This window comes from Calonectris borealis, chromosome W, assembly GCF_964195595.1.
Source record: "Calonectris borealis chromosome W, bCalBor7.hap1.2, whole genome shotgun sequence".
NCBI lineage: Eukaryota > Metazoa > Chordata > Aves > Procellariiformes > Procellariidae > Calonectris > Calonectris borealis.
Genome location: NC_134351.1, coordinates 26,337,070 through 26,364,879, shown reverse-complemented (window position 1 = coordinate 26,364,879; position 27,810 = coordinate 26,337,070). Strand labels below are relative to the sequence as shown.

Genomic DNA, 27,810 nt, shown 5'->3' with positions numbered 1-27,810 from the left:
CCTTCTTCCAAAGGTGATAAACTCTCCTTTTTTTCCTGAGTCCCAGCCAGAGCTCCCCATTCAGCCAGGCCGGTCATCTTCCCCGCCCGTCCTTCTTGCGGCACATGGGGACAGCCCGCTCCTGCGCCTTTAAGACTTCCTTCTTGAAGAACGTCCAGCCTTCCTGGACCCCTTTGCCCTTCAGGACTGTCTCCCAAGGGACCCTCTCGACCAGTGTCCTGAGCAGGCCAAAGTCCGCCCTCCGGAAGTCCATGGTAGCGGTTTTGCTGGCCTCCATCCTTACTTCACCAAGTATGGAGAATTCTATCATTTCATGGCCGCTAAGCCCAAGCCGGCCTCCGACCACCACATCTCCCACCAGTCCTTCTCTTTTTGTGAACAGCAGGTCAAGCGAGGCACCTCCCCTAGTGGGCTCGCTTACCAGCTGCGTCAGGAAGTTATCCTCCACACACTCCAGGAACCTCCTCGACTGTTTCCTCTCTGCCGTGTGGTATTTCCAGCAGACGTCCGGAAAGTTGAAGTCCCCCACGAGAACAAGGGCTAGCGACTGGGAGACTTCTGCCAGCCTCTGGTAGAATATTTCGTCTGCCTCCTCGTCCTGGTTGGGTGGTCTATTACAGACTCCCAGCAGGATATCTGCCTTGTTGGCCTTCCCCCTCATCCTTACTCACAAGCACTCGACCTCGTCATCACTACCATTGAGCTCTAGACAGTCGAAGCGCTCCCTAACATACAGGGCTACCCCACCGCCTCTCCTTCCTCGCCTGTCCCTTCTGAAGAGCTTATAGCCATCCATTGCAGCACTCCAATCGTGAGACTCATCCCACCATGTTTCCGTGATGGCGACTAAATCATAGCTACCCCGCTGCACAATGGCTTCCAGCTCCTCCTGTTTGCCGCCCATGCTGCGTGCATTGGTGTAGATGCACTTGAGCTGGGCTGCCGATTTCTCCCCCAACATTGGCGTGCCGCCCCTAGGCTCTTCTCTAGCGAGCCTGGTTTTATCCCCTTCGAACCTAGTTTAAAGCCCTCTCGATGAGCCCCGCCAACTCATACGCGAGAATCCTTTTCCCCCTGTGAGACAGCTGAACTCTGTCCATCACCAGCAGGCCTGGTGCCCTGTAAACCTCCCCGTGGTCAAAGAAGCCAAAATTCCGCCAGTGGCACCAGCCCCTAAGCCACGTGTTGATCCGATGAGTTTTCCTGTTCCCTTCGGTATTCCTCCCCGCCACTAAAGGGATCGAGGTAAACACTACCTGTGCTCCCGATCCTTCCACCAGTCGCCCCAGTGCCCTGAAGTCCCTTTTGATCGCTTCGGGACTTCTCTCTGCATCCTCCTCGCTGCCAGCCTGTATAACCAATAGCGGGTAGTAATCGCACGAGACTAGGGAGCTTCCTAGTAATGTCCTTCACCCGGGCCCCAGGGAGGCAGCAGACTTCCCTGTGGGATGGGTCTGGCCGGCATATTGGGCCCTCCGTCCCCCTCAGAAGGGAATCACCTATGACAATTACCCTCCTTTTTTTCTTAGCAGAGGCAGTCGTAATGCGTGGGGCTGACTGACTCGCCTCGGGCAACCCCCTGGATGGGCCTTCATCTGCGTCCTCTTTTGTCTGGCCCTCAAGATCCAGAGGCCCATATCTGTTGTGTAGGGGCAACTGGGAAGGTTGAGGTGAGGGAGGCCGGGCGGGGGTTCGCCTGGCACCCCGAGCAGGGACCTGTTTCCATTCCCCTCCGTCGCCTGGGTCTCCTCCTTCTGCCTGGTGGCAAGAGGGCAGGGGATCCTCCGCTTCTTGCGGAGCCTCCGTGTGCTGCCCTTGCCTCAGGGACGGCAGGGTGCGGCTCCACCAATCTATCTCCCTCTCACACTCCCTGATACTCCTTAACCTCTCCACTTCCTCCTTCAGCTCTGCCACCAGGCTGAGCAGATCATCCACCTGGTCACAAGGCACACAGGCGTCATCTCTGCTGCCCTCCTGTACAAGGGACAGCCTCAGGCACTCCCTGCAGCCGGAGACCTGGACAGATGTATGTTTGCGTACGGGCTCGGTCTGGGTCGCCACGTTTCTTCTGGCGATGGCTTTCGGCCGAGTGGATACCATGGCTAGGTTCTTTTCTGGGAGGGCAACGACCACGAGTTGAGCTAGCCTCTGGAGCCTGGAGGGGGGGGCCTGCGCCCTGCTCGCACGCCCTGCCGGCGCGAACTGCCGCGCCACGCCCCGGGTCGCTCGCGCTCCCTGGGGGCTGCTCTTGTATCTGAGGGGGTTTGGCCGCCGTCCCTCCTGTCCCCGCCCACGCTGAGTCAGAGCTGCCGCTCGTCAGGAGCTCGCTCCTCCGGCTCGGGGGAGGGGGGCTGGGGCACCCTCTCGCTCCCTGCGCTTTTACCTTCGCGGTTTTTGCGGCGGTTTTGCCGCTTCAGGAAGGGTCCCCCGGCGCGATCCTCCGCTCCGGAGCCCTTCGCCTCGGTGGCTTCGGCGGTTGTTCTTCTGGTTCAGCTGTAGTACCCGTCGCGAGGGTTTGGGTAGCTGCAGTGCCTGTCGCGGGGGCTGGAGTAATTGTAGTGACCGTTGCCGGGGTTTGAGTGGTTGCAGTGCTTGTCGCATTGGTTGGAGTAACTGCAGTGACTGTTGGCGGAGTTTGAGTAGCTGCAGTGCCTGTTGTGGGGGTTGGAGTAACTGTAGTGACTGTTGCCGGGGTTTGAGTAGCCACAGTGGTTGTCGTGGGGGTTGAAGTAGCTACAGTGCCTGTCGTGGGGGTTTGAGTAGTCACCGTGTCTGTTGCCAGGGTTAATCTCTGGACAGTATTCCTGAATAGTTGTTTAACTCTAAACACGGCCTGAACCACATTCAGGAGACATAGCAATATGAACATGCTTGTTTGAACATCCCAAGGATATTCAAAATTCTCAGGGAATATTGTGGACGTCTTCATGAAGAGGATAGAAGAAAAAGGAGTTTCTGAAGATATGGAAGGGAAGGTGAACAAGTGGGAGAAAGTGTCCCATCCTGTCTCCCCCCTAAATTCATCCTCTGAGGTGAAGAGGTAAAAAGTGTAATTATTAATAGTTTCCAAAAGATAGCTCCCGAAGAACAGGAATGATGGCAGTGCTGAGTACAGGCTCGTGACCAATAATTTTATCATAAAATAAAGCCAGGTCACACAGTATAGCAAAGCAATGACCTTAATCCATTTCCCAGAGATGACCAATCCCACATAAAAACTGATAATCAGCAGTATAGACAGCCAGTAAGGTGCTATATACCACAACTCCAAAAACAGATCCAAAAACTCTGAGAGCAAATAAATCAACATTGTGAACATCGAGTACTAAACTGATATAATGAATGCTTATAACAAATTTGTTTTACCCCATTTGGGTCAGATGTGTCGTTATCTCAACCCTTCAAGCCCCACGTTGGGTGCCAAAAAGACTGTCGTGGTTTAACCTGGCAGGCAGCCAAATACCACGCAGCCACTCACTCACTCCCCCCACCCCCCAGCGGGACGGGGAGAGAATCGGAAGGGTAAGAGTGAGAAAAACACGTGGGTTGAGATAAAGACAGTTTAATAGAACAGAAAAAGGGAAAATAATAATGATAATGATAAAATATACAAAATGAGTGATGCACAATGCAATTGCTCACCACCCGCGCTGACCAATAACCAAGTAGCGATCGCTACTTCCTGGATCACGCCTACCATTCATATACTGAGCATGATGTCACATGGTATGGAATACCCTGTTGGCCAGCTGGGCTGGCTGTCCTGATTATGTTCCCTCTCATCTTGTGTACCTAGCTCAGTCAGTAGGCATGGGAGCTGTCCTTGGACTAGGAGGGCACTTAGCAACAACTGAAAACATCAGTGTGTTATCAACATTCTCCTCATACTAAATCCAAAACACAGCACTAGGAAGAAATTTAACCCTATCCCAGCCGAAACCAGGACAATCCCTCAGCCTATATTAATACCGGGGGTTGCCCCGACCCAGGTGCAGGACCTTGCACTTGGCCTTGTTGAACCTCATGAGGTTCACACGGGCCCACTTCTCGAGCTTGTCCAGGTCCCTCTGGATGGCATCCCGTCCTTCAGGTGTGTCGACCGCACCACTCAGCTTGGTGTCATCTGCAAACTTGCTGAGGGTGCACTCGATCCCACTGTCTATGTCATTGACGAAGATATTAAACAGTACCGGTCCCAATACGGACCCCTGCGGGACACCACTCATCACCAATCTCCATCCGGACATTGAGCCGTTGACCACTACTCTCTGGATGCGACCATCCAACCAATTCCTCATCCACCAGACAGTCCACCCATCAAATCCATACCTCTCCAGTTTAGAGGGAAGGATGTTGTGGGGGACCATGTCAAAGGCCTTACAGAGGTTCAGGTAGATGACATCGGTAGCCCTTCCCTTGTCCACTGATGTAGCCACTCCATCATAGAAGGCCACTAGGTTGGTCAGGCAGGACTTGCCCTTGGTGAAGCCATGCTGGCTGTCTCGAATCACCTCCCTGTCCTCCATGTGCCTTAGCATAGCTTCCAGGAGGATCTGTTCCATGATCTTCCCAGGCACAGAGGTGAGACTGACAGGTCGATAGTTCCCCGGGTCTTCCTTTTTTCCCTTTTTAAAAATGGGGGTTATGTTTCCCCTTTTCCAGTCAGCAGAAGCTTCACCGGACTGCCACGACTTCTCAAATATGATGGATAGTGGCTTAGCAACTTCATCCGCCAGTTCCTTCGGGACCCGCGGATGGATCTCATCAGGTCCCATGGACTTGTGCACCTTCAGGTTCCTTAGATGGTCTCAAACCTGATCGTCTCCTACAGTGGGCGGCTCTTCATTCTCCCAGTCCCTGCCTTTGCCTTCTGTGGCTTGGGCAGTGAGGCTCAAGCACTTGCCGGTGAAGACCGAGGTAAAAAAGTCGTTGAGTACCTCCGCCTTCTCCATATCCCAGGTAACCAGGTCTCCCGTTTCGTTCCGGAGAGGGCCCACATTTTCCCTAGTCTTCCTTTTATCACCAACGTACCTGTAGAAGCTTTTCTTGCTTCTACAAATAGCCAATTAACTGAATTTTATGATGTTAATTGCTATAGAATACTCTGTGTCATCACTTTTATGGTTGCTATATGTCATATCAACGGTATTGCAGTAAGAATCACCCAGATTAATGAAGAATGAATTTTGATGAAACTGAGGAAAGTGCAACGATGATAGAACGGGACGAGCGCAGCGATAATGGAATCAGAACTGGCTTCAGGATGCAACAGTCCAACAGCACACACCATCTCTCCTGCCCTGAAAGATTGTTATGACAGATAAGAAGAAGGTTGATAACACGCTGATGTTTTTAGTTGTTGCTAAGTACCCTGCTAGTCAAGGACTTTTCAGCTTCCCATGCTCTGCCAGGTGCACAAGAAGCTGGGAGGGGGCACAGCCAAGACAGCTGACCCAAACTGGCCAAAGGGATATTCCATACCATATGATGTCATGCTCAGTATATAAACTGGGGGGAATTGGCCGGGGGGCAGCGATCGCTGCTCGGGGACTGGCTGGGCATCGGTCGGCAGGTGGTGAGCGGTTGCATCACTTGTTTTTTTCCCTGGGTTCCTCTCTCTCTCTCTCGTTGTTTTACTTTTTATTACAATTTGTTATTATTATTTTTATTATTTTATTTCAAGTATTAAACTGTTCTTATCTCAACCCATGAGTTTTCTTACTTTTGCTCTTCCGATTCTCTCCTCCATCCCACCTGTGGGGAGGGTAAGCAAGCGGCTGTGTGGTGCTTAGTTGCCAACTGGGGTTAAACCACAGTAGCAGAATGTTTCATATGTGCTCTCCCATCTCAAAACCCCCTCATACAGCAATTAACTTTTTTGCTTTCTAGTGTTGATTTCCCACCAAAAGGTCTTCCCCATCAATACCTAACCACAGGAAAATGTTTTTAAAGCTCACAGCATACTAAACTTGTGACAACACACAAGCAAGAAACAAAAGCAACAGTAAAATACAAGTATGAGCAAGCAGAAGAGTCAGCCTTTGTGGTCATTTTCTACATTATGCTGCAAAAACTCCTCAACATCATAGAAAAAAAGCAAGATCATTAGCACTATGAATCATTTAATGCTAGATTTTTATGTGTAAGAGATTATCTTGCTGTAATGTGCAGAGCAGAAAGCTGGAGATTCACATTTCTGCACTTTTCTCTGGTTTGACTTTCTTTTTGAATTATTCTCCAGAGATGAGTATTTAGAATGAAGATCAAAAGCTTCAGGTGCAGAAGAATCTCTTATCTCTACAACCAACCTTCTCTGTTCAAAAAAATTCAACACTGACAAAGTTTTTGTATTCTGTAACTTAAATACACACATAAACATCCTATACAGAAGTCACATCTATGACAAATTGTAGAGAACTTCTTTCACACAGTCCTTCCCTACTTTGTCCTCAATCTTCTCCCCTAATCCAAAATGAATTTCTGCCAGACAACGAATGTTTCCCCTCTCAGCTGTGGTGCCCCCTCTCTTTCCAAATAAAGACTGAAGATGAGCAAGAAGCAGGGCACAGTGATTTTCTTCTGTATCTAAAATTTTGTGGAGTTAAACAATCAAGTAAGCTTGCAGGAACGACGTTCTCAGACCTGCCCAATGGGTTATGTAACACTGCATTCTAACCCTGAAAAGGTCTAATATCACTGAAATGAGATTTGTCTGTACAGAAAAATCTGTATTTCTAATATCTAGATTTTTGGGTTTTTTTTTTAAAACTTTACCAAACGTTTCTGAACCCAGTCAAATAAGATAATTCAGGAAAACTAATGCACTTAATTATAATAGTTGTATGAATGGCAACACTTCTGAAACACTCTGAAAATGGTTTTCTTCTTTAACATTGGTAGCTGGTATTGAGCCGTGAGATATAAAGGATGAAATAATCTCTAACTCATTTCAGGTTTCTCTTCTATCATGAGTAATTCATTTACCCCAAATTCATACTGATCACACTTTCAGCTCTATTCACGTACTTCATAGACACATGAATGTGCATAACCGGCTTTTTAATTAGTGGAAATTAAGCTTCATTACACCATTTTGTGTTATTTTGCCTGGATACTAGCAGATTATCACTGACTTTTGATAGGATTTCGGCTCTCACATGCCTGTGTCACTTCTCAAAATGAGACTCAGGAAGTGGTAAGTAGTTAGTACACAAGACCACTTGATCAACAAGTAGGTGGGTGGAATAAAACCCAGTATTCCTGATAGCTGTATTCATTTGCCATCAAGAAAAAAACCACTGTGACTAATCCCTATACTGTTGCTATTGACTGCTCTGAAATGAGTCTTATTTGCATGGAGAAGAGCAACAAAGGAATATATAAGTCTATCACATAGTCCTGTGACAGATACATTTGACTCCTAGCCGTACTTTGGTTCCTTGGGGTGAACTTGCGAGCTGGAAAGCCCCTGGCTCATGTACAAGGGAGTGAAGGTGTTTCGAAAAATATTTCAAAAGGTGGTTTCAAAACCCAAAGGTACAAGATAACCAAAAGTACAGAACAAGGTATCAGAACTAAAACAAGACATCTGTCTTGTCTGTACTATTGACTAGCAGCCAACTGCTTCACTCTATAAACATGGACAGCCCGTGGAAAGCTTTGAGCTCTCCTTGCTGAAGCAGCAGGCTGCACAGCGGTGATCTCCCCTTGAGCAGGGACACCTCTCAAGGTTACTCCTCAAGGTTGAGAGATTCTTTACCTGAGGCTGAGAGATCTCTTACCCACAACAGATCCTTGGTAAGTGACTGATAGCATGCTGAATTAATACTATGAAGCATTACTAATCTATGTAGCTACTCAAATATTATAAACATTGTATGGATAATTCCATTAGACATGAACCGTTGACCAAGTCTGAGACTAAGATTGGATCCAGCCTCACCTAGGCTCCAAAAGGAGTTTAGAAAGCAAGGGGGTCCACTCTGAACCTCGTGACTCAACAGGAGGGTCCTCTTTACTCTTCGCACCTCCGGTCACTGTATGAGCTGTTCTAGCTCAATTTTTCTTTGTATGTTTCCTCCATGCAGTAATTAATAAGGTGAACCTTGCCGCTGAACTTTGTCAAATTCCATCGAACTTTGTCAAAACATTGTTTTACCTCAATAAAACACATTGCTGCTTCTCTCTTTTGAGTGAGGTGCATTCTACTCTTCCGTGACAAGTCCCCAACTTCTTCTACAGGAACTGAACTCCAGATTCATAAAGAGGCTGTTTCTCACTGTTTTTACATGACAATGAATCAGGCCCTGACTGGCAAGAACCCGTCATACACAGAAATAGCCAGATCACCAAAACAAATCATCTGTCCAAGACAGAACACAACAAAATATTGGTCTGATATTTAATGAACTGCCTCATACCCAAATAACTCTGGGAATATATGTATTATTTCACAGGTTAGCTCCTCACATCGCACCTGGCTTCCAATCCCCTGATCATTCACATTCCCTTATGCTCATTCATTCCTAGGATATCTTTTGGAGTGAACCAACCAACTCCCCCGCAGATGAAACCAGAGGCAGTGCTAGGGACAGTTTGCTCCAGCTATGTTTCCCTACAGGTAGGAGCAACAAGACCCCACCATCTCTGCATGTCTTGCACTCTCATGTACCCAACAGTCCATATGATACATATCCTGTAACCATTCTGCAGCACAACCCTACATTATTTGTAGGGTTCTGAAACTGAAAAGCCAAAAGGAAATTAATGTTTTAGGGCCACCAGTGTGTCTGATGAGGCTCAAAGGAGAGCCAGGTAAAATACTAGGAGTTAGCCACACTGGAAGAGGTGGAATACTATCTCTTCACAGGTGGTGGGAACTCTAGAAGTAGCCCTGAGCAGCGTAGATCTTAGCCACTTTGTATTATTCTGTAACACTTGCTGGAACAGGTGTCTTTTCCAGTGTAGATGCAGCCTGCTGTATCTTACTGTTCAGTGTGCGTGAGGATATTTGCTATATTGGAACATACCTTTCCAGATCCAATTGGTATTTTCACTGACCTTCATGTCACCACTTTCTGCAATGCTATATCCAACCTCTTGGACCACTGGAAGCCAAGAAGGACATTTCTGCTAATACATTGAAGTTAAAACATGAGTGAATTAAGAAATCTGTTGAAAAACATATTTAAGCATCATGGATAACAACTCCCATCAAAGGGCTCAACACTTTTTACATAAAAGCTTCAAAACAGCTTGTCTCTTGGATAGGAGCTCAGTAACAAATACAGAATACCAGGTCCAAATCATGTGCTCTAACTAGAGCCACCATCTTTCCTTCCATAAAACACCAATTCACTACTAATGATCACACAAACTTTAACAAAGCTGTTTGAATAAGGCCATCTTACCAGTGGAAGAGGTCCTAGACCCTGTATGTCTGTAAGTACTACCACAGGTCACCTGCCAAACCTTAGTGCCCTCTTGTCCTGTTTTGAATTGGCATTTGGGCTAGTTTTACCAGCATAAAATGCCATGTTTTCTGCATGCAGAAAATAACTCTGATGCCTCAGGCTTGCTCTACAAGAGAAGATCAGGTTTGTGGTGCATACACTGCAGGGCCATTGATTTCAGCATGAGACCTACTGGATGTCAGAGTCCTCTCTCAAACCAGGGTCCCAGAGCCTGGACTCCATGAATCCCATTCCTTAAACCAGTATTACAATATGAAACTAAAAATATATACAGGGTGTCTCAGAGGAATAAGTGTGCTGGTTTTGGCTGGGATAGAGTTAATTTTCTTCATAGCAGCTAGTATGGGGCTATGTTTGGATTTGTGCTGGAAACAGTGGTGATAACACAGGGATGTTTTCAGTACTGCTGAGCAGTGCTTACACAGAGTTGTCCTGGTTCCAGCTGGGACAGGGTAAACTTTCTTCCCAGTAGCCTGGGGGGTGTGCTGTGTTTTGGGTTCGGTGTGAAAGGAGCGTTGATGGCCCATTGATGCTTTGGCTGTTGCTGGGTGATGCTTGCACCGGGAGGGGGGAGCACAGCCGGGGTGGTGGACCCAGCTGGCCAATGGGGTATTCTATACCATGTGACATCATGCTCAGTATAAAAACCAGGCGTGTGGGGGGGCTCGCCCCCCGTTCGTGACACGCGGTCGGCGGTCAGTGAGTGGTTGCGTTGTGCATCGCCTGCTTTGTGTATTCTGTTATTGTTGTTGTTCTCATTGTTATTATTACTGTTCTACTTAGTTTTATTTCCATTATTAAACTGTTTTTATCTCAACCCGGGAGCTTTCCTACTTGTGCCCTCCCGATTCTCTCCCCCATCCCACCGGGGGGGGGTGATCGAGCGGCTGCATGGAGTTTATTTTTGCTGGCTGGGGTTAAACCACGACAAGAGTCAAGGCCTTCTCAGCTTCTCACACCACACCACCAGCGAGTAGGCTGGGGGTGCACAAGAAGGTGGGAGGGGACACAGCTGGGACAGCTGACCCCAACTGACCAAAGGCATATTCCATACCATATGACGTCATGCTCAGCATATAAAGCTGGGGGAAGAAGAAGGAAGGGGGGGGGGGGGGGGAGGGGGGCGGCGTTTAGTCTTCCCAAGTAACCGTTACACGTGATAGAGCCCTGCTTTCCTGGAGGTGGCTGAACACCTGCCTGACAATGGGAAGTAGTGAATTAATTCCTTGTTTTGCTTTGCTTGCGTGCGCGGCTTTTGCTTTACCTATTAAACTGTCTTTATCTCAACCCACGAGTTTTCTCACTCTTACCTTTCTGATTCTCTCCCCCATCCCACTGGAGGGGGAGTGAGCGAGCGGCTGTGTGGGGCTTAGTTGCTGGCTGGGGTTAAACCACGACAATAAGATTTTTTTTTTAATTAGATTATAATTTCTTTGGGTGTCAAAGAAACAGATGATGCAGCAGACAAAGATAAGAAAAGGGAGATCTGAATTGTTATTAGAACTTTTTCTTTCTTAAAAAAAAAAAAAAAATTAGCTTAGGCCTTTGGCCAAGATACAGGCAAAGGCTCAGATCAGCTCACACAGGATATGAATCTCTTCACCAATGCCTAATAATATGCATTTCTTCACAATGTTCACCGAGTTGAATGCTCTGATGCCAGTTGTCTGTTTGGTCTGTAATTCTTTATTTACAGTCAGGTGGAAATGCAGCTGATGTTCTTACCAGCCACTCAAGATTAGTACGTTCTTCCTCCCATGTCTGTGAAATCTATCCTTCCAAGCACACCCAGTGTTACTCTTCTTCAAAACCCTGTTGCAATCATGATAAGAAATGTCTTACAAAAACATAACTGGAAAAAAGTGTTCCTCCTTTACATATCCCAGCTGTTCTACAGCAGGCCTTCAGCTTTGAGAGGCACTTTCTGCATGATTTATATAGACAACTTGGCAGAAAGCTAATTAGATTGCTTGGATCTGTGTCCCTCTAAAATAAGTGCAGACATTTCTATGGAAAACCAAACGTGTATACAGGGAAGTAATCTTTTGGCCCACAAGAGACTACGCACATTCACTGGAACATGAGAAGATTTTATTCTCAATGCATCCTATCCCTTTATGCTACCAGGCAGCGCAAATTAAATAGTCGTCAATTACTATATCTAAGAAGATTACTAGATTTTCATATGGTCTTAGCCAGGACTGACCATTCCAAATGGTTTTTAGGAATGACTTGGGTTTTGGTCATCCCACAATGTTATCTTAAATACCTCCACATCACACTTATGGGAAGTGGTTTTGGTCCTTGATGTAGAACTCTGAATATCTTAGTTCTAACTCAACTCCTGCTTGTAAATTACAGTGTAATTCTAGGTAAGAGACTTCACTGTAGAGATGAAAGACTGACACATGAAAGAGTGAAGACAATAACATGTACTCATCATACGTTGCATTTTAAGGAAGGAAGAATGTTTTACATATATTACTTCATAGAATCATAGAATCATTAAGGTTGGAAAAGACCTCTAAGATCATCGAGTCCAACCGTCAACCCAACACCACCATGCCCACTAAACCATGTCCCTAAGCGCCACATCTACACGTCTTTTAAATACTTCCAGGGATGGTGACTCAACCACTTCCCTGGGCAGCCTGTTCCAAGGCCTGATAACCCTTTCAGTGAAGACATTTTTCCTAATGTCCAGTCTAAACCTCCCCTGGCGCAACTTGAGGCCATTTCCTCTAGTCCTATCGCTAGTTACTTGGCAGAAGAGACCAACACCCACCTCGCTACAACCTCCCTTCAGGTAGTTGTAGAGCGCGATGAGGTCTCCCCTCAGCCTCCTCTTCTCCAGGCTAAACAACCCCAGTTCCCTCAGCCGCTCCTCATAAGACTTGTGCTCCAGGCCCTTCACCAGCTTCGTTGCCCTTCTCTGGACACGCTTCAGCACCTCAATGTCCTTCTTGTAGTGAGGGGCCCAAAACTGAACACAGTATTCGAGGTGCAGCCTCACCAGTGCCGAGTACAGGGGGACAATCACTTCCCTACTCCTGCTGGCCACACTATTTCTGAATCTTATCTGAAGTTCTTATCACCTCACAAAAAGGTTTTATTAAGTTTCTCTGTGGGGTAGATTCAACTAAGATTACTAAACCCATTGAGCTGTATATTTTAACAATCCTAAAATTCACAGACTCTCCAATGAGACCACGGGATGGGGAAGAAAGCACTGTTGTTGAAAGGAGGATTTTCCAGACTATTTTACTTATTTAGAAAGGATAGTGATTGCCCCAAGGACCAGGTTTCCCAGAATGATGTAAAAGCATGGTCTTTTTGCAACATCCAATGACCTTCAAGAGTACAAATATTAAAAGATATCAACCAACAAGCCTGGTAGCCCAGCTGTCCTGATACTACCTCCTTTTATTAGAAGTTGAGCTTGGTACCCTCACAGAAACTTCTCAGTAATATTAAGGATTATAAACCAGTATAGGCAAGGACATTGAGTATGCATCTGTGAAGCATCCTTACTCAATAGTTATGGTCAAAAAAGTAATCACGTGAAAACAGTTATCAGCATCTTCAGTACTGACCTTGCAACTGGTGCAATCAAGGAAAGGAGAGCACAAGAAAAAGTGTAGTCACTGACTAAAAGTTTACAACTTAATATATGAACAGTCACAATGAGATAGCACTAAAATAGAGAGGTGTTTTTGAGTGCCATGTTATAGTAATAACTTTTACTAATACAGACAAGTATCACCGTGCTTCACATGAGAAGTCAATTTTCAATAAGTTAGTGAACAGAAACAGGTGGGTGGCTGGTGCCTAGGTTTATTTAAGATGACCAAAAAGCAATGGATAAAGCCAAAAAAAGAAAAAATCTGGTGTGTCAGTGTCCACTAGCAAAAATGAAGGGATAAAGCATACAGCGATAAAAAATAGCACCTAAATGGGAAGTGATCTGAAGTCTTTGTTTCACATGTTAGACAGATTCCACGTGTTCTTTCATCCTTGGCCAAGAATCTGACCTTCTATTGTCATGACAAAAAATTTTATTCTCAGAAAGCTACATCCTGCACAACTGGAGAAATTATCTTCTTCACACATAGTGGTTATTAAAGCAAGTGGAAAACTGAGTCCTTCATGCTTTTCATATGTATTTTTTATAATATACGTTTTCCCTCAGAGATAACAAATGCATCTTGAGGGCTTCGTTAGCTTGGTTTTGATTTTAGTTTGCAGGATGATAGCTTGAAGGAAGGGGAGAGAAGCTGAATCAAGTAAATGACAAAGCAATTGCTCCTGACATTTCTCTAGCAGAGATTTCCTAAATGGACCTCTTCTTGTTACTGTTCTCCATGTCGATAAGGTAGTATCCGCATAACAGATTCCAGGCCAAAGATAAGGTAACAGAATACATCAGGAAAGCAAATATCCTACCTGTGCATTTGAATGTTGCATTACTCACCTGTTTCTTTCCCATTTCAGCTCTCCTGTTATTCCTCCCTTCCAAGCCTGCTGCAGCATGACTACTAGGTAGAGTCACAACAGTTTTCATGATAGAGAGTTTCTTAGGCACCTGAAGTGTCACTGAAAAAAACAATTTTAATGGAAACGATTCCTTTAAAAAACATACACAGGGATATTTGTCAAGTACTTTTCAGAATAGCACTGATTTTGTAGTAGCAGTACTCCAAAAGCAGATCTGACACACTAAGCGGTACAATACAAATACTGACATTTGAGCTAGTTACCCTGCTTTCCTTTTATTATCAGTGGAGAGAAAGAGACATTTCTACAGCACTATTAATCTCATCCTAAAAAGAGATGTTTAAAAAAGGTCAGACTGATCAATCCCTTTATAAAGAGTCCGTATTTACTACCACAGCTCAGATCCAGCCTTATTGACTGGTTACACAGGATCCTACCCCATAGGAAATCAATATCTGATTTCCCAGAACCATACAGGCTTTTATCACTGCTGGTGGAGACAGCATGCAGGACTTTCTGTTCTAGAAACTGAAGTAGGGAAGACTTCACCTTGTTTTAGAACCTGAATTTCCTAGAGCTGAGCATGCAGCTGTGGTATTCTGCTTAGCAGAAGATAGAATTGCACTTGTGCCCAACAGCCATGGCATCGTAGGAACACATCCTGAACACTAAACAGCATCTTTTATTTGCTGTCTAAAGATTTCAATTATTAATCAAGAAATGAGCCTTGTTTAGTTCCCTAGATCTTCCAGGAAGCTCTTCTTGTACATGCAGCATGTAAACCCTTCCCCACTGTCCCCTAGCACTGATGGAAGTAGGAGTCAGTGAGTTCAAAGGCTCATTTAGCCTTTCCTCAGCTCCCTCTGTTGTTGATGGAGAGAAACAGCCTCCTCTACAGTCAGTTCTCCAGACCAAGTCAGAGTACTGAAAGTTTGATCTGTGCTCTGAACAGCCCTCAGATAAGTCTCTCCCTAAGGTGAGTTGAAGGTGAGTGTCCCTTGGCCACTGTCCCTTTGTCAATACCTGAAACCTTACGCATTGGAGGGGAGACAATAACACAGGGCAAGCTTCTCCTTCAGTGAGTCATCTCTGAGTGTACACTACACCACATTCAGGCATGCAGACTGGTCCGAGTTCTGCAGTTATGGCCAGGTCCGTGGTAGCTGTGTGTAAGGCAAAGGAGAAGCAGAAGGAAGGGGAGAGGTCTGCATGAATTCTCCTACTGTCCTGTCAGTTATTGTTAACTATTCCAGATATGAAGGTGCAGCAATAAACCCTGTGCACTGTTACCAGCCCAGTGCAACTTAAACCCAGTCCAATACAGCCCCCATCATAGAGGCAAAAAGGTTGGTCTGCAACAGGCATTACTTGGTTGGAGATGAGTCTTTCACCCCCCCCTTGATGTCAGCTGTCTGCACACTGGTAACAGGAACCTTGGGCTCAGCTTTCCTCTCACGACAGCAGTGTAATCCTGCTGAGAGGAAGCTGGCCCTGCACTTGCTCTGCCTGTGAAGGTCTACACAAACTGCTGTTGCTGCTGCACGCTGCCATAGCCAGAGCCCTTGTCCACTGGGACATGGGGGAACACCAACTCACACCTTACACTAATTCCCTGCTCCGGGTTATTTCAGAAGTCCCTGCATGAGGTCATCCTCTATATGAAAGTGTTCCTTCGCATCCCATCTGACCTGGAGTCTTCTCAGGTGTGCTGATGAGCTGGAGCCCCCCGAAGGCACAAAGATCAGTCATGCAGCAGGCCCTGTGCGGCTCCTCTGCGCCGCCTCCCACGTGCAGCTGCTGCCATCTTGTGACAATAGGGCAGCTCGCCACCGGAACCCTGGCTGCCAGCTTCTTTTTAATGGAGCTCTTAAACCTGTAGTACGTGGTCCTTCCTGAGTCTGGGACCTGCACAAGTGAAGGGAGACAAAACACCAAAATTAGTCATAACTTAATATCGTTTTGTCCCTTCACGCTGTTTCAAGTTTTCCTCTGCCACGCCACGTGGGCTCAGTCCACCTCAGAGCAGTAGGCCATGGAAATGGATGTTGGGCTAAGGATGGCTCCAGCAGTCAGTACCTGGGTGGAGAAGGGGGGGGGGGGAAGAAAAGGAAAAAAAAAAAACACCACACAACAAAAGAAAAAAAAAACAGAAAGAAACAAATGTTCTTGGTCAGGTAAGTACCCCTGAATCAACTGGCAATGACATCAGGTGAAGGCAATAGACAGAAAAATAAATTAAGGCAGGCAAAATTTCAGGTAAAACTTGGGAAGCCTGAAGATCAACTAATACAAGGACATAACAAGCGGCATCACTGGTCCCTATCACTGTAACAATCAAAAATGAAAATGTATTTCTTGCCAAGGTCACACAGAAAGACTGTGGCAGAGAAGAAAACTAGATTTGTGTAACTCATGCACTAGGCTATGGCACTGGCCTTTGAAAGACCCAAGGCGTTTTCAAACATTTGGTGTAGGATCCTGGGTTTGGTCTTTCCTAAGAGATGGTCATTCAGGCAAACCCACATGCTGGCTGTTTAGAACCAGGCTGGTTTTCCAATCTTTACCCAAAGAAGGACTTAGCTCACTTCTGATTTCTAAATCTTCTCACCACCATTGTGGTTTGCTCATATTATTATTTTTAACGTTATATTATACTTTTTAATATATTAAGGCATACTAAATAAAGATTAAATGACAGATTTACATTTCTTACTTTCAAATTAATTCATAGAGCAATTTGTCAGAAAAACACAAAACATAAGAATGTATCAAAATTTGAAATGTAAGATCCTAGATAATACTGAACACAAGATTTTGCTTTTCTAACAGTTTTAAAGCAATGTTTTAGGGAAAACAGTGAAAGTAACAACAGTAAGGAAGCACAGCAAGTATAATAGGCTTCTGGATCATTATTAGGTACTCCAGTAAATGTTTATAATATAATGTCTTGTAATTTTTTTTAATTTCTGAAATAATATTAGATGCAAATTACAAGCTGTTGAGATATAACTTAGACACCAGGATATTGCATGGATTTTCTGAAATCAAACACATTCAAACTTGCTTTTAAAGTCAGCATTAGCCACCTGTGTTTGCTTTTTGAGTACAGCTTTGTTCATTTCAGCACAGAAGTCTCTGCCTTTTCTGTCCCCACCACTGAAACACCACATTCATAGGCCTCATTGCCAGGCAGAGATCAAGCCTCACATGTCCTAAGATGACAGGAAACACCCACACAAATACTGAATTTTCATAGTATTTCCCAAACATCTCTCTTATGTAGAGCTGTGTGAAACTCTCTATATAGTCTTGTTAAACAAAATGAACATGGACTTTATCTATTCAGAGAACATTATAGAAATGGTTGAACATACCACTATGATGTACAAATCAAGGGTAGTTGAGGTGATATTGAATTCACTGAAAAGCAACAGACCCCCAGATTCCAGGTTTCACCTTCAGAAAGTCCTGTTCTATTTTCATCCTTTAAAAATGTAGCCTCTAAGCGCAGAAAAAAGCAAAGAGAAGAGAAAAATGACTGAGACAGAAATCACTCTTAAACAGTGGTTTGGACTGGAAGGAAAAGAATGTTAGCAGAGACTGACAAGCAACGTGGTCTGAAAGACAAGTGATAGCTTAGAAAAGCCCAAGAACAGAAATGTAAGGAGGAGAAAACAAAACCCTGAAAGCTGAGAGGAAGAGAGGGAATAGCAAATGGACAGAAAGAAAGAAGAAGAGCTGAACAAGGGAAGACATGAAGAAAGAGAGAAAAATTTGATTTTCCATAACTGAGTTGTCACCACTACATGTTGATGTGCCTTCAGAAACCAAGAGGAACAGGCAAACATCTTTAAAATAGAAAACAATTAAAATTAAGACAGAGAAGACACCAGATTCGTGTGGCTCAAGTTCAGTTTCTTTCACAATTGCCTCAGCAAAACATCACTGGAGCTGCCTGGCTTAGATCTGAGATTCTCAGCTAACTCATTCTTCTCTTGTGCACACCTTCCATCTTCTCATCTCAGCATAGCTAGCTGCCAATTAGCCAGTAGTAATAAAAAAAAGCAACCCATTTTCCACCATCAGTCCTGTCCCCCATCCCCCCCCACCAATTACAAAAAATATTTTATTTTCTTCTCTTATGCCAGCCTATAAACAAGGAGTTTTTCTCTGCCCCATGTGCTGTAAAAGAGTTTTTACAAGTAAAGCTGCCTGTGATCCCACAGTAGCTTATGAGAGGCAGGACAGAGGCTGTAAACAGGGCAGTTAAGCCATACTGCGCTCCTTCTACCTGAACAGCTGGCCCCCAAACTGCTTCTCCAGGTCTGTCTGATAGCACAGGTGCCTGCTGCTGAACAACTTTGTCAGGGACACCTCAGGGGCCCAGGGGATGTGCTAGAGCTGCACTACAGACCCACAAAAGAGGCCCCAGCAGCTCTCAAGACAGCGTGCAGACAAACACTGGAGTATCCCATGTAGGTCAGTTAAACAGAGCAATCAGCATCCTTAGGTGATGGGAACACACTTTTCATTTGTTTCTTTTTTTTTCCCAGCCAGAGAGATTTCTGTACTTTACCAAGCACTCTGAAGCCCAGCAGAGTCACTGTGAAATGAAACAGGGACAAAACGAGCAGCTTGTTCTTTTCAGTCCGAGCTGCAAGTTTCATATTTCAGCTCCTCCTTTACATTCCAGGCCTGCCCAAGCTCCTCTCCAAAGTTTTCGAAAATGGAGCCTCTCACAACTACTTATCCTCCGAAATACTCAGTGCCCAAAGCCAGAGTCTTTGTTGTCTTTCTGTCGATGGTTTTGTGTACTGCCATTCTCTGCCTGCTGCAATTCAGATTTTTTAAATGTAAAATCAAAGATTTTTATCCTTTCAAAGACAAGGATTCACGAGGAAGGATCTTTGCCTTGGAGAAGTACAGAGGGAAAGTAAGTTACAACTTCATTATATCTTTGTCTTGAATCTTTACTGAAAAACAGATGTTCATTTATAGGTAAACAAGAAGTTTGGTTATGGGAATTTACAAGTAGAGATTTGTGCTAAATTCCCATTCTTCAAACAGTAAGCTGGAGAGAAAATTATTTTATCTAGGCCTGCTCCAGGAATTAGTTATTTGAGCTAATAAATCAAGAAAAATGTTCTTTCATATTCTTTATTATAAATCAATATAGTCTAAAAATGGAATTTGTGCATTTTAAGCTTAGTTAAGAATGGTAGCATCTTGTGTTGAATTCTGGAAATTGATCTAATAAATATGATTTTAGTGCCTGCCCTAAATATCTGCTTTTTTACATGCTTATATTTAAACAAAGCTGTAAGTTTAAAGTTTATCCATTTATTGGATTTTTAAAACAGGATGTCTGAAAGTAAATATCTTCACCTGCTATCATTCTTATCTGTTTAATGAAATTATGATCAGATAGATTAAATTTAGCCTTCAGGCAGGCACGATTGTGGTAGTGGGATATGCCATTTTAAGACTTAATTGTAATCTCTATGCCATCTCTAGTTCTTCGAATCATAGAATCATAGAATCATTAAGGTTGGAAAAGACCTCTAAGATCATCGAGTCCAACCGTCAACCCAACACCACCATGCCCACTAAACCATGTCCCTAAGCGCCTCATCTACACGTCTTTTAAATACCTCCAGGGATGGTAACTCAACCACTTCCCTGGGCAGCCTGTTCCAATGCTTGATAACCCTTTCAGTGAAGACATTTTTCCTAATATCCAATCTAAACCTCCCCTGGCACAACTTGAGGCCATTTCCTCTAGTCCTATCGCTAGTTACTTGGGAGAAGAGACCAACACCCACCTCGCTACAACCTCCCTTCAGGTAGTTGTAGAGCGCGATGAGGTCTCCCCTCAGCCTCCTCTTCTCCAGGCTAAACAACCCCAGTTCCCTCAGCCGCTCCTCATAAGACTTGTGCTCCAGGCCCTTCACCAGCTTCATTGCCCTCCTCTGGACACGCTCCAGCACCTCCATGTCCTTCTTGTAGTGAGGGGCCCAAAACTGAACACAGTATTCGAGGTGCAGCCTCACCAGTGCCGAGTACAGGGGCACGATCACCTCCCTACTCCTGCTGGCCACACTATTTCTGATACAGGCCAGGATGCCGTTGGCCTTCTTGGCCACCTGGGCACACTGCCGGCTCATGTTCAGCCGGCTGTCAACCAGCACCCCCAGGTCCTTTTCCTCTGGGCAGCTTTCCAGCCACTCTTCCCCAAGCCTGTAGCGTTGCCTGGGGTTGTTGTGGCCGAAGTGCAGGACCCGGCACTTGGCCTTGTTGAACCTCATACAGTTGGCCTCAGCCCATCGATCCAGCCTGTCCAGGTCCCTCTGCAGAGCCTTCCTACCCTCCAGCAGATCAACACTCCCGCCCAACTTGGTGTCATCTGCAAACTTACTGAGGGAGCACTCGATCCCCTCGTCCAGATCATTGATAAAGATATTGAACAGGACCGGCCCCAAAACTGAGCCCTGGGGAACACCACTCGTGACCGGCCGCCAACTGGATTTAACTCCGTTGACCACAACTCTCTGGGCTCGGCCATCCAGCCAGTTTTTTACCCAGCGAAGAGTGTACCTGTCTAGGTCGTGAGCCACCAGCTTCTCTAGGAGAATGCTGTGGGAGACAGTGTCAAAGGCTTTACTGAAGTCCAGGTAGACCACATCCACAGCCTTTCCCTCATCCACTAGGCGGGTCACCTGGTCATAGAAGGAGATCAGGTTGGTCAAGCAGGACCTGCCTTCCATGAACCCGTGCTGGCTGGGCCTGGGCCCCCGGTTGTCTCAGACATGGCTCGTGAGCGCCCTCAAGACGAACCGCTCCATGATCTTCCCCGGCACCGAGGTCAGGCTGACCGGCCTGTAGTTCCCCGGATCCTCCTTCCGGCCCTTCTTGTAGATGGGCGTCACATTGGCGAGCCTCCAGTCGTCCGGGACCTCCCCAGTTAACCAGGACTGCTGGTAAATGATGGAGAGTGGCTTGGCAAGCTCCTCCGCCAGCTCCCTCAGTACCCTCGGGTGGATCCCATCCAGCCCCATAGACTTGTGAACGTCCAGGTGGCGTAGCAGGTCGTTAACTGCTCCCTCTTGGATTATGGGGGGTTTATCCTGGTCGCTGTCCCTGTCTTCCAGCTCAGGGGGCTGAGTGCCCTGAGGATAACTGCTCTGACTATTAAAGACTGAGGCAAAGAAGGCGTTGAGTACCTCAGCCTTATCCTCGTCCTTGGTGGCAATGTTCCCCCCCCGCATCCAATAAAGGATGGAGATTCTCCTTGGCTCTCCTTTTGTCATTAATATACCTGTAAAAGCATTTTTTGTTGTCTCTCACGACAGTGGCCAGGTTGAGTTCTAGCTGGGCTTTTGCCTTTCTAATTTCCTCTCTGCACGACCTAACGAGAACCCTGTACTCTTCTCGAGTTGCCTGCCCCTTCTTCCAAAGGTGATAAACTCTCCTTTTTTTCCTGAGTCCCAGCCAGAGCTCCCCATTCAGCCAGGCCGGTCGCCTTCCCCGCCCGTCCTTCTTGCGGCACATGGGGACAGCCCGCTCCTGCGCCTTTAAGACTTCCTTCTTGAAGAACGTCCAGCCTTCCTGGACCCCTTTGCCCTTCAGGACTGTCCCCCAAGGGACCCTCTCGACCAGTGTCCTGAGCAGGCCAAAGTCCGCCCTCCGGAAGTCCATGGTAGCGGTTTTGCTGGCCTCCCTCCTTACTTCACCAAGTATCGAGAATTCTATCATTTCATGGCCGCTAAGCCCAAGCCGGCCTCCGACCACCACATCTCCCACCAGTCCTTCTCTTTTTGTGAACAGCAGGTCAAGCGAGGCATCTCCCCTAGTGGGCTCGCTTACCAGCTGCATCAGGAAGTTATCCTCCACACACTCCAGGAACCTCCTCGACTGTTTCCTCTCTGCCGTGTGGTATTTCCAGCAGACGTCCGGAAAGTTGAAGTCCCCCACGAGAACAAGGGCTAGCGACTGGGAGACTTCTGCCAGCCTCTGGTAGAATATTTTGTCTGCCTCCTCGTCCTGGTTGGGTGGTCTATTACAGACTCCCAGCAGGATATCTGCCTTGTTGGCCTTCCCCCTCATCCTTACCCACAAGCACTCGACCTCGTCATCACTACCATTGAGCTCTAGACAGTCGAAGCACTCCCTAACATACAGGGCTACCCCACCGCCTCTCCTTCCTCGCCTGTCCCTTCTGAAGAGCTTATAGCCATCCATTGCAGCACTCCAATCGTGAGACTCATCCCACCATGTTTCCGTGATGGCGACTAAGTCATAGCTACCCCGCTGCACAATGGCTTCCAGCTCCTCCTGTTTGCCGCCCATGCTGCGTGCATTGGTGTAGATGCACTTGAGCTGGGCTGCCGATTTCTCCCCCAACATTGGCGTGCCGCCCCTAGGCTCTTCTCTAGCGAGCCTGGTTTTATCCCCTTCGAACCTAGTTTAAAGCCCTCTCGATGAGCCCCGCCAACTCATACGCGAGAATCCTTTTCCCCCTGTGAGACAGCTGAACTCTGTCCATCACCAGCAGGCCTGGTGCCCTGTAAACCTCCCCGTGGTCAAAGAAGCCAAAATTCCGCCAGTGGCACCAGCCCCTAAGCCACGTGTTGATCCGATGAGTTTTCCTGTTCCCTTCAGTATTCCTCCCCGCCACTAAAGGGATCGAGGTAAACACTACCTGTGCTCCCGATCCTTCCACCAGTCGCCCCAGTGCCCTGAAGTCCCTTTTGATCGCTTCGGGACTTCTCTCTGCATCCTCCTCGCTGCCAGCCTGTATAACCAATAGCGGGTAGTAATCGCACGAGACTAGGGAGCTTCCTAGTAATGTCCTTCACCCGGGCCCCAGGGAGGCAGCAGACTTCCCTGTGGGATGGGTCTGGCCGGCATATTGGGCCCTCCGTCCCCCTCAGAAGGGAATCACCTATGACAATTACCCTCCTTTTTTTCTTAGCAGAGGCAGTCGTAATGCGTGGGGCTGACTGACTCGCCTCGGGCAACCCCCTGGATGGGCCTTCATCTGCGTCCTCTTTTGTCTGGCCCTCAAGATCCAGAGGCCCATATCTGTTGTGTAGGGGCAACTGGGAAGGTTGAGGTGAGGGAGGCCGGGCGGGGGTTCGCCTGGCACCCCGAGCAGGGACCTGTTTCCATTCCCCTCCGTCGCCTGGGTCTCCTCCTTCTGCCTGGTGGCAAGAGGGCAGGGGATCCTCCGCTTCTTGCGGAGCCTCCGTGTGCTGCCCTTGCCTCAGGGACGGCAGGGTGCGGCTCCACCAATCTATCTCCCTCTCACACTCCCTGATACTCCTTAACCTCTCCACTTCCTCCTTCAGCTCTGCCACCAGGCTGAGCAGATCATCCACCTGGTCACAAGGCACACAGGCGTCATCTCTGCTGCCCTCCTGTACAAGGGACAGCCTCAGGCACTCCCTGCAGCCGGAGACCTGGACAGATGTATGTTTGCGTACGGGCTCGGTCTGGGTCGCCACGTTTCTTCTGGCGATGGCTTTCGGCCGAGTGGATACCATGGCTAGGTTCTTTTCTGGGAGGGCAACGACCACGAGTTGAGCTAGCCTCTGGAGCCTGGAGGGGGGGGCCTGCGCCCTGCTCGCACGCCCTGCCGGCGCGAACTGCCGCGCCACGCCCCGGGTCGCTCGCGCTCCCTGGGGGCTGCTCTTGTATCTGAGGGGGTTTGGCCGCCGTCCCTCCTGTCCCCGCCCACGCTGAGTCAGAGCTGCCGCTCGTCAGGAGCTCGCTCCTCCGGCTCGGGGGAGGGGGGCTGGGGCACCCTCTCGCTCCCTGCGCTTTTACCTTCGCGGTTTTTGCGGCGGTTTTGCCGCTTCAGGAAGGGTCCCCCGGCGCGATCCTCCGCTCCGGAGCCCTTCGCCTCGGTGGCTTCGACTGACTTGCGGAAAACGGACTCCACAATCTAGAAGACTGTAAAGTAGGTATGTTTATTCAGCGCTGGGCAGCACGGGGGGTAGTCCCATCAAAGTCGTGCGCGCCCCAACGGGGCACTCACCATAAATATATACAGCAAAGTGTTGCATTAACATAAAGTTTCACAATACGCCTATACATATGCATGACCTGTCCCCGCTTCGTATTAAAATGAGTTCCAAGACGTTATTTCCATGAACCCCTCCCATCTGCGCTTGCGCACTGCCTCCTAGTGGTGGTCGTCGGGGGTCGTGGGGATGAAGGTTTGTGGTTCCTCTTCGTCACCGCTAGTAACCTTTTGTTCTTGCGCAGGCTCAGTTGTTCCTTGGCTCTTGCTCAAACTGCAGGGTCGGTTTTAGCTGGTTTCTTAAGGCAAGTTCTTAGTTCTTATCAGGAGCTGTCCTTGTGAGGCGCCTCAGTTAATTTACACAACAAAGTATCAGACTTTGCCTACTAATTCAATCCTTTAACTACTAAAATTCCTTTAACCCCCTTCTCTCAGGACTATAGAGGAGTCATGGGCATGTAGGTACCAGCTGGGTGGTATGAATCCAGATTCTAACTCCCAGTGCAATCAGTATCAGACATTAATATCTATACAGAAACAGAACTGCCTTATTCACTCACTCGGTTCTTATTTGACATGCTGTTCACCCACAAGAAGGAGAAAGATCATCTGGTACTTAAATATATCCTCTGGATATATTTAATAATATCCTCTAATATATTAATATCCTCTTAATATATTAAATATACCTTGGATATATTTAATAATATCCTCTTAATAATATCCTCTGGACCTTAAATAAGATCTGTCTTTTCCTGCATTCCTGTGCTTCACATGAAATTACTGTGCATCTTCAATTAAAGAAGCACCTGTTTTCTTCACATCTTGACTATCAGAAGGTTGAACATCTTCATGCTATGTCCCCTCCTGCCTGCGACTGCTAGCTACCATTTGTCCAGCACTGTCAGATAGTCTAGTGCAAAAAGAATCCACTGGCAGCATAAACATGGTGCCAGTGCCTTTACACAACTGCTTCTTGTTGCTTTTATAGCAGTAAGGCATTTTGCTGGGTTTGTAGCCTCACCTTTCCTAAAATAATGTCCAGCTTCCTATGTGTACTTTGTATGAGTTATTCATATGCATTAATGAACACTGGAAAAATATTCAGAGACGGGTTACGTTACTTCAAGACTGTTATAAATGATTTAGTCCCAAACAGGATTCCAATTTAAGTTAACAATTTATTAAACGAATAGAGGCAAGCAAACAGCGTTGGGTGCGCCGGGAGTCTCTGCTCCACCAAGACGCGCACACCATACAGTTCCCGCCTTCGGTTTATACCCCATCTGCTAATACATATTCATAACTATTCCACGAATGGTGTATCTTCTTCGGCGCATGTCCTCTTGCTTATCACTATGCAGTTAGCAACAAAACCGGTTTGGTGGCTTTTGCAAGAGGCAAGAACTATACATGCCCTCTTGCTTAGCAACAAAACCTGATTGGTTGCTTTTGCAAGAGGCAGGAACAGAAGTTGAAACTTAGTTTCAAAGATAGGGCTCCTCCACCCAAACAACCAGGACACAGAGGCGCCACAGACACAACCCCCAAGACAGTTCGTCGGGAACAGACCCGATGAACTATACATGCCCTCTTGCTTAGCCATCACTAGCCTGCGGCTATACAAGAACCATCAGACATATACAGAGTGGGTCACATTTCACCATGCGGCCTTGCATTGTTCTATATTGACACGAATCAAGTGAACATATTTCACAAAGACTGATCCTAGATACAACTCAGCAAAGATATAATTACCAGCTGGGCCAGAGCCTCCATGACATGAGCTTTACCATACCCATTTGCTTGCCATGGTGTCCTCTTACAGTCATGACATTACAAATGTAGTCCAATGGCAAAATTCAACCCATTGCTTCCAAGAATCAGTGTAGGGCTGAGCACTGTTCCCCACTAGGCACCTGTTCCCCAGTCAAAATCTCCTAGAGTTTTCTTCTAGTTCTTCTCTCAAAAAGAGATTTCCCTCGAAACCTGTGGGACTCTCCAAGGACAAAGCCAGAGTCAAGAAACTGCTTCTGCCTCCTCTAGGAGCTACATAGTTTCCTGATAGCCCCTTGATCCCAGAAATTATCTCTGCCAGGTATTCATGACAGCAAAGGTACCAGTAGGGTTTTGCCTCATGGGATGAAAGGAGCTGAATTAAGCCACTACCACCAGTATGACTGGTGCTGTGGCCTGCTCCCATTTCACTCCCCCTAAACCAACATAAAACTGGGGATTCCCCAATGAGTGTGCAGCCCCCATATCCTCCTCCCTAAGAAGCAGAGCATAGTAAAAGTAGGAACTCTTAAATAGTTTCACAAGAAGGGGAGAGCATCATTCACTTCCCACTTTTCAGATCATTAACACCAACCAGTAAGTCCATGCCCAGACTTCTAGCAAAGAACAAGGTGGGATTATTTCAACATAAATAGTTGAAGAATCACTGCAGGGTAATGAACCAATTACAAGTGTAAGTCACACTAAAATGATCTGATGTCATTCTTACAGATTCTTCAAAGAAAGAGCCTCGATGGAATTTCTGGAAGTACCTTGTCAGCCCTGAGGGTAAAGTTGTGAAATTCTGAAGACCTGAAGAGCCTATAGAAAGTATCAAGCCAGAAGTAGCATCATTAATCAGGCAGATTATAATGAAAAAAAGAGAAGACCTTTGAAAAAGCCATTCACGCTGTGAATCCGTTCAACAGCATGGGTGCACAACCTTACTACATTCCTGGGAAATGCTGCTAGAAGCTAAACCATCAGATGATTTTACTTCTCTTTGGTGTTAGTATTTTCAGCTACACTATGTCAATTAATGTTGGATTGGCTCCTGAAACAACCTTGAGAACCACTGAGGTTACTGAGAATGGCAAGGCACTCAGTACTTTGCAGGAATGGACCTTCAATTTGCATAAAGTTTCTGAATGTTTCTTTAAATTGCTGACAATAGCTAATTACAATTGTCACCAGCAGGAAGATAGCTAAAAAGAAGAGGATTGGTTGATAAATTACTCAGTATTTGCACAGAAGAGTTTTGTTTCCCATCTACCAGTAACAAATAGATTTTGATATTCCATTAACACATAATTGCCCTGACTGAAAGACATGGGGCCCAGAGGCATCATACCAGGGTTTTTAGAGACAAATGCAACTGAAGGTACCAGCTTTGCAATATCTTCTTGAGGAAGATTACTGAATTGCGAAGCTGTCAACTTAGTTGTAAAAAACTGTATATAGAAAATAAGATTATTATTAAAAGAAAAAAATTGCAAAAATGTTTCCTTACCTGCTTTGTGTGTATTTTGATTCATTTTACATTTCACCTTTACAGCAACACCTTTAACCTCTTTAGCCTTCTCCATACATTTGCACCACAGTACAGTACTGTTAATGTTAATCATAATCAACATTAATTCTCAAAGTGTTCTTGTCCTGTGTATAGCCCTCGCCCAGAACTGGGTTAAAAGACCAGTTAATAAGAAACCAGAATGATGAAGCTAGTGAGTGGGTGTTTGATTGGAGGAGATCAAGATGTATATGTTTTAATTTAAGAACACTATGGTGATAGATAGTTTAGTTTGTTGTGGATTCTATATTGCTCGCTTCTGTAATTTTAAACAATGAAGATTTGTTGCTTAGAAGTTAGGTAACTAACAGGTGTGTGTTTGTAATTGTGTGGAGTAGTAATTAATTATAAACTGTGTGTTTTAGAGGTAGTGATAATTAATTTTAGCTATGGAAACTATAAACAAACGTGGTCCAAGCATGGCTCAGGGACAAATCGCGACCCTATAAGGTAAAGAGGAAATAAGTTTATGAAGA

At 46.3% G+C, this 27,810-nt stretch overlaps 1 protein-coding gene and 1 pseudogene across 1 annotated transcript; one reads left to right on the top strand and one right to left on the bottom strand.

Annotated features, from left to right (window-relative positions):
• The window catches only part of LOC142074947 (granzyme A-like), a 60,523-nt pseudogene extending 46,520 nt beyond the window's left edge, over nucleotides 1–14,003 (bottom strand).
• Nucleotides 14,004–18,693: 4,690 nt separating this feature from the next.
• On the top strand, nucleotides 18,694–26,565 carry LOC142074754 (putative glutathione peroxidase 8-B). Its single transcript, XM_075135622.1, has 2 exons — nucleotides 18,694–18,900; nucleotides 26,497–26,565. Exons 1-2 carry the CDS (start codon nucleotides 18,694–18,696, stop codon nucleotides 26,563–26,565), a joined length of 276 nt encoding a protein of 91 aa, XP_074991723.1.
• The last annotated feature ends 1,245 nt before the right edge of the window (nucleotides 26,566–27,810 follow it).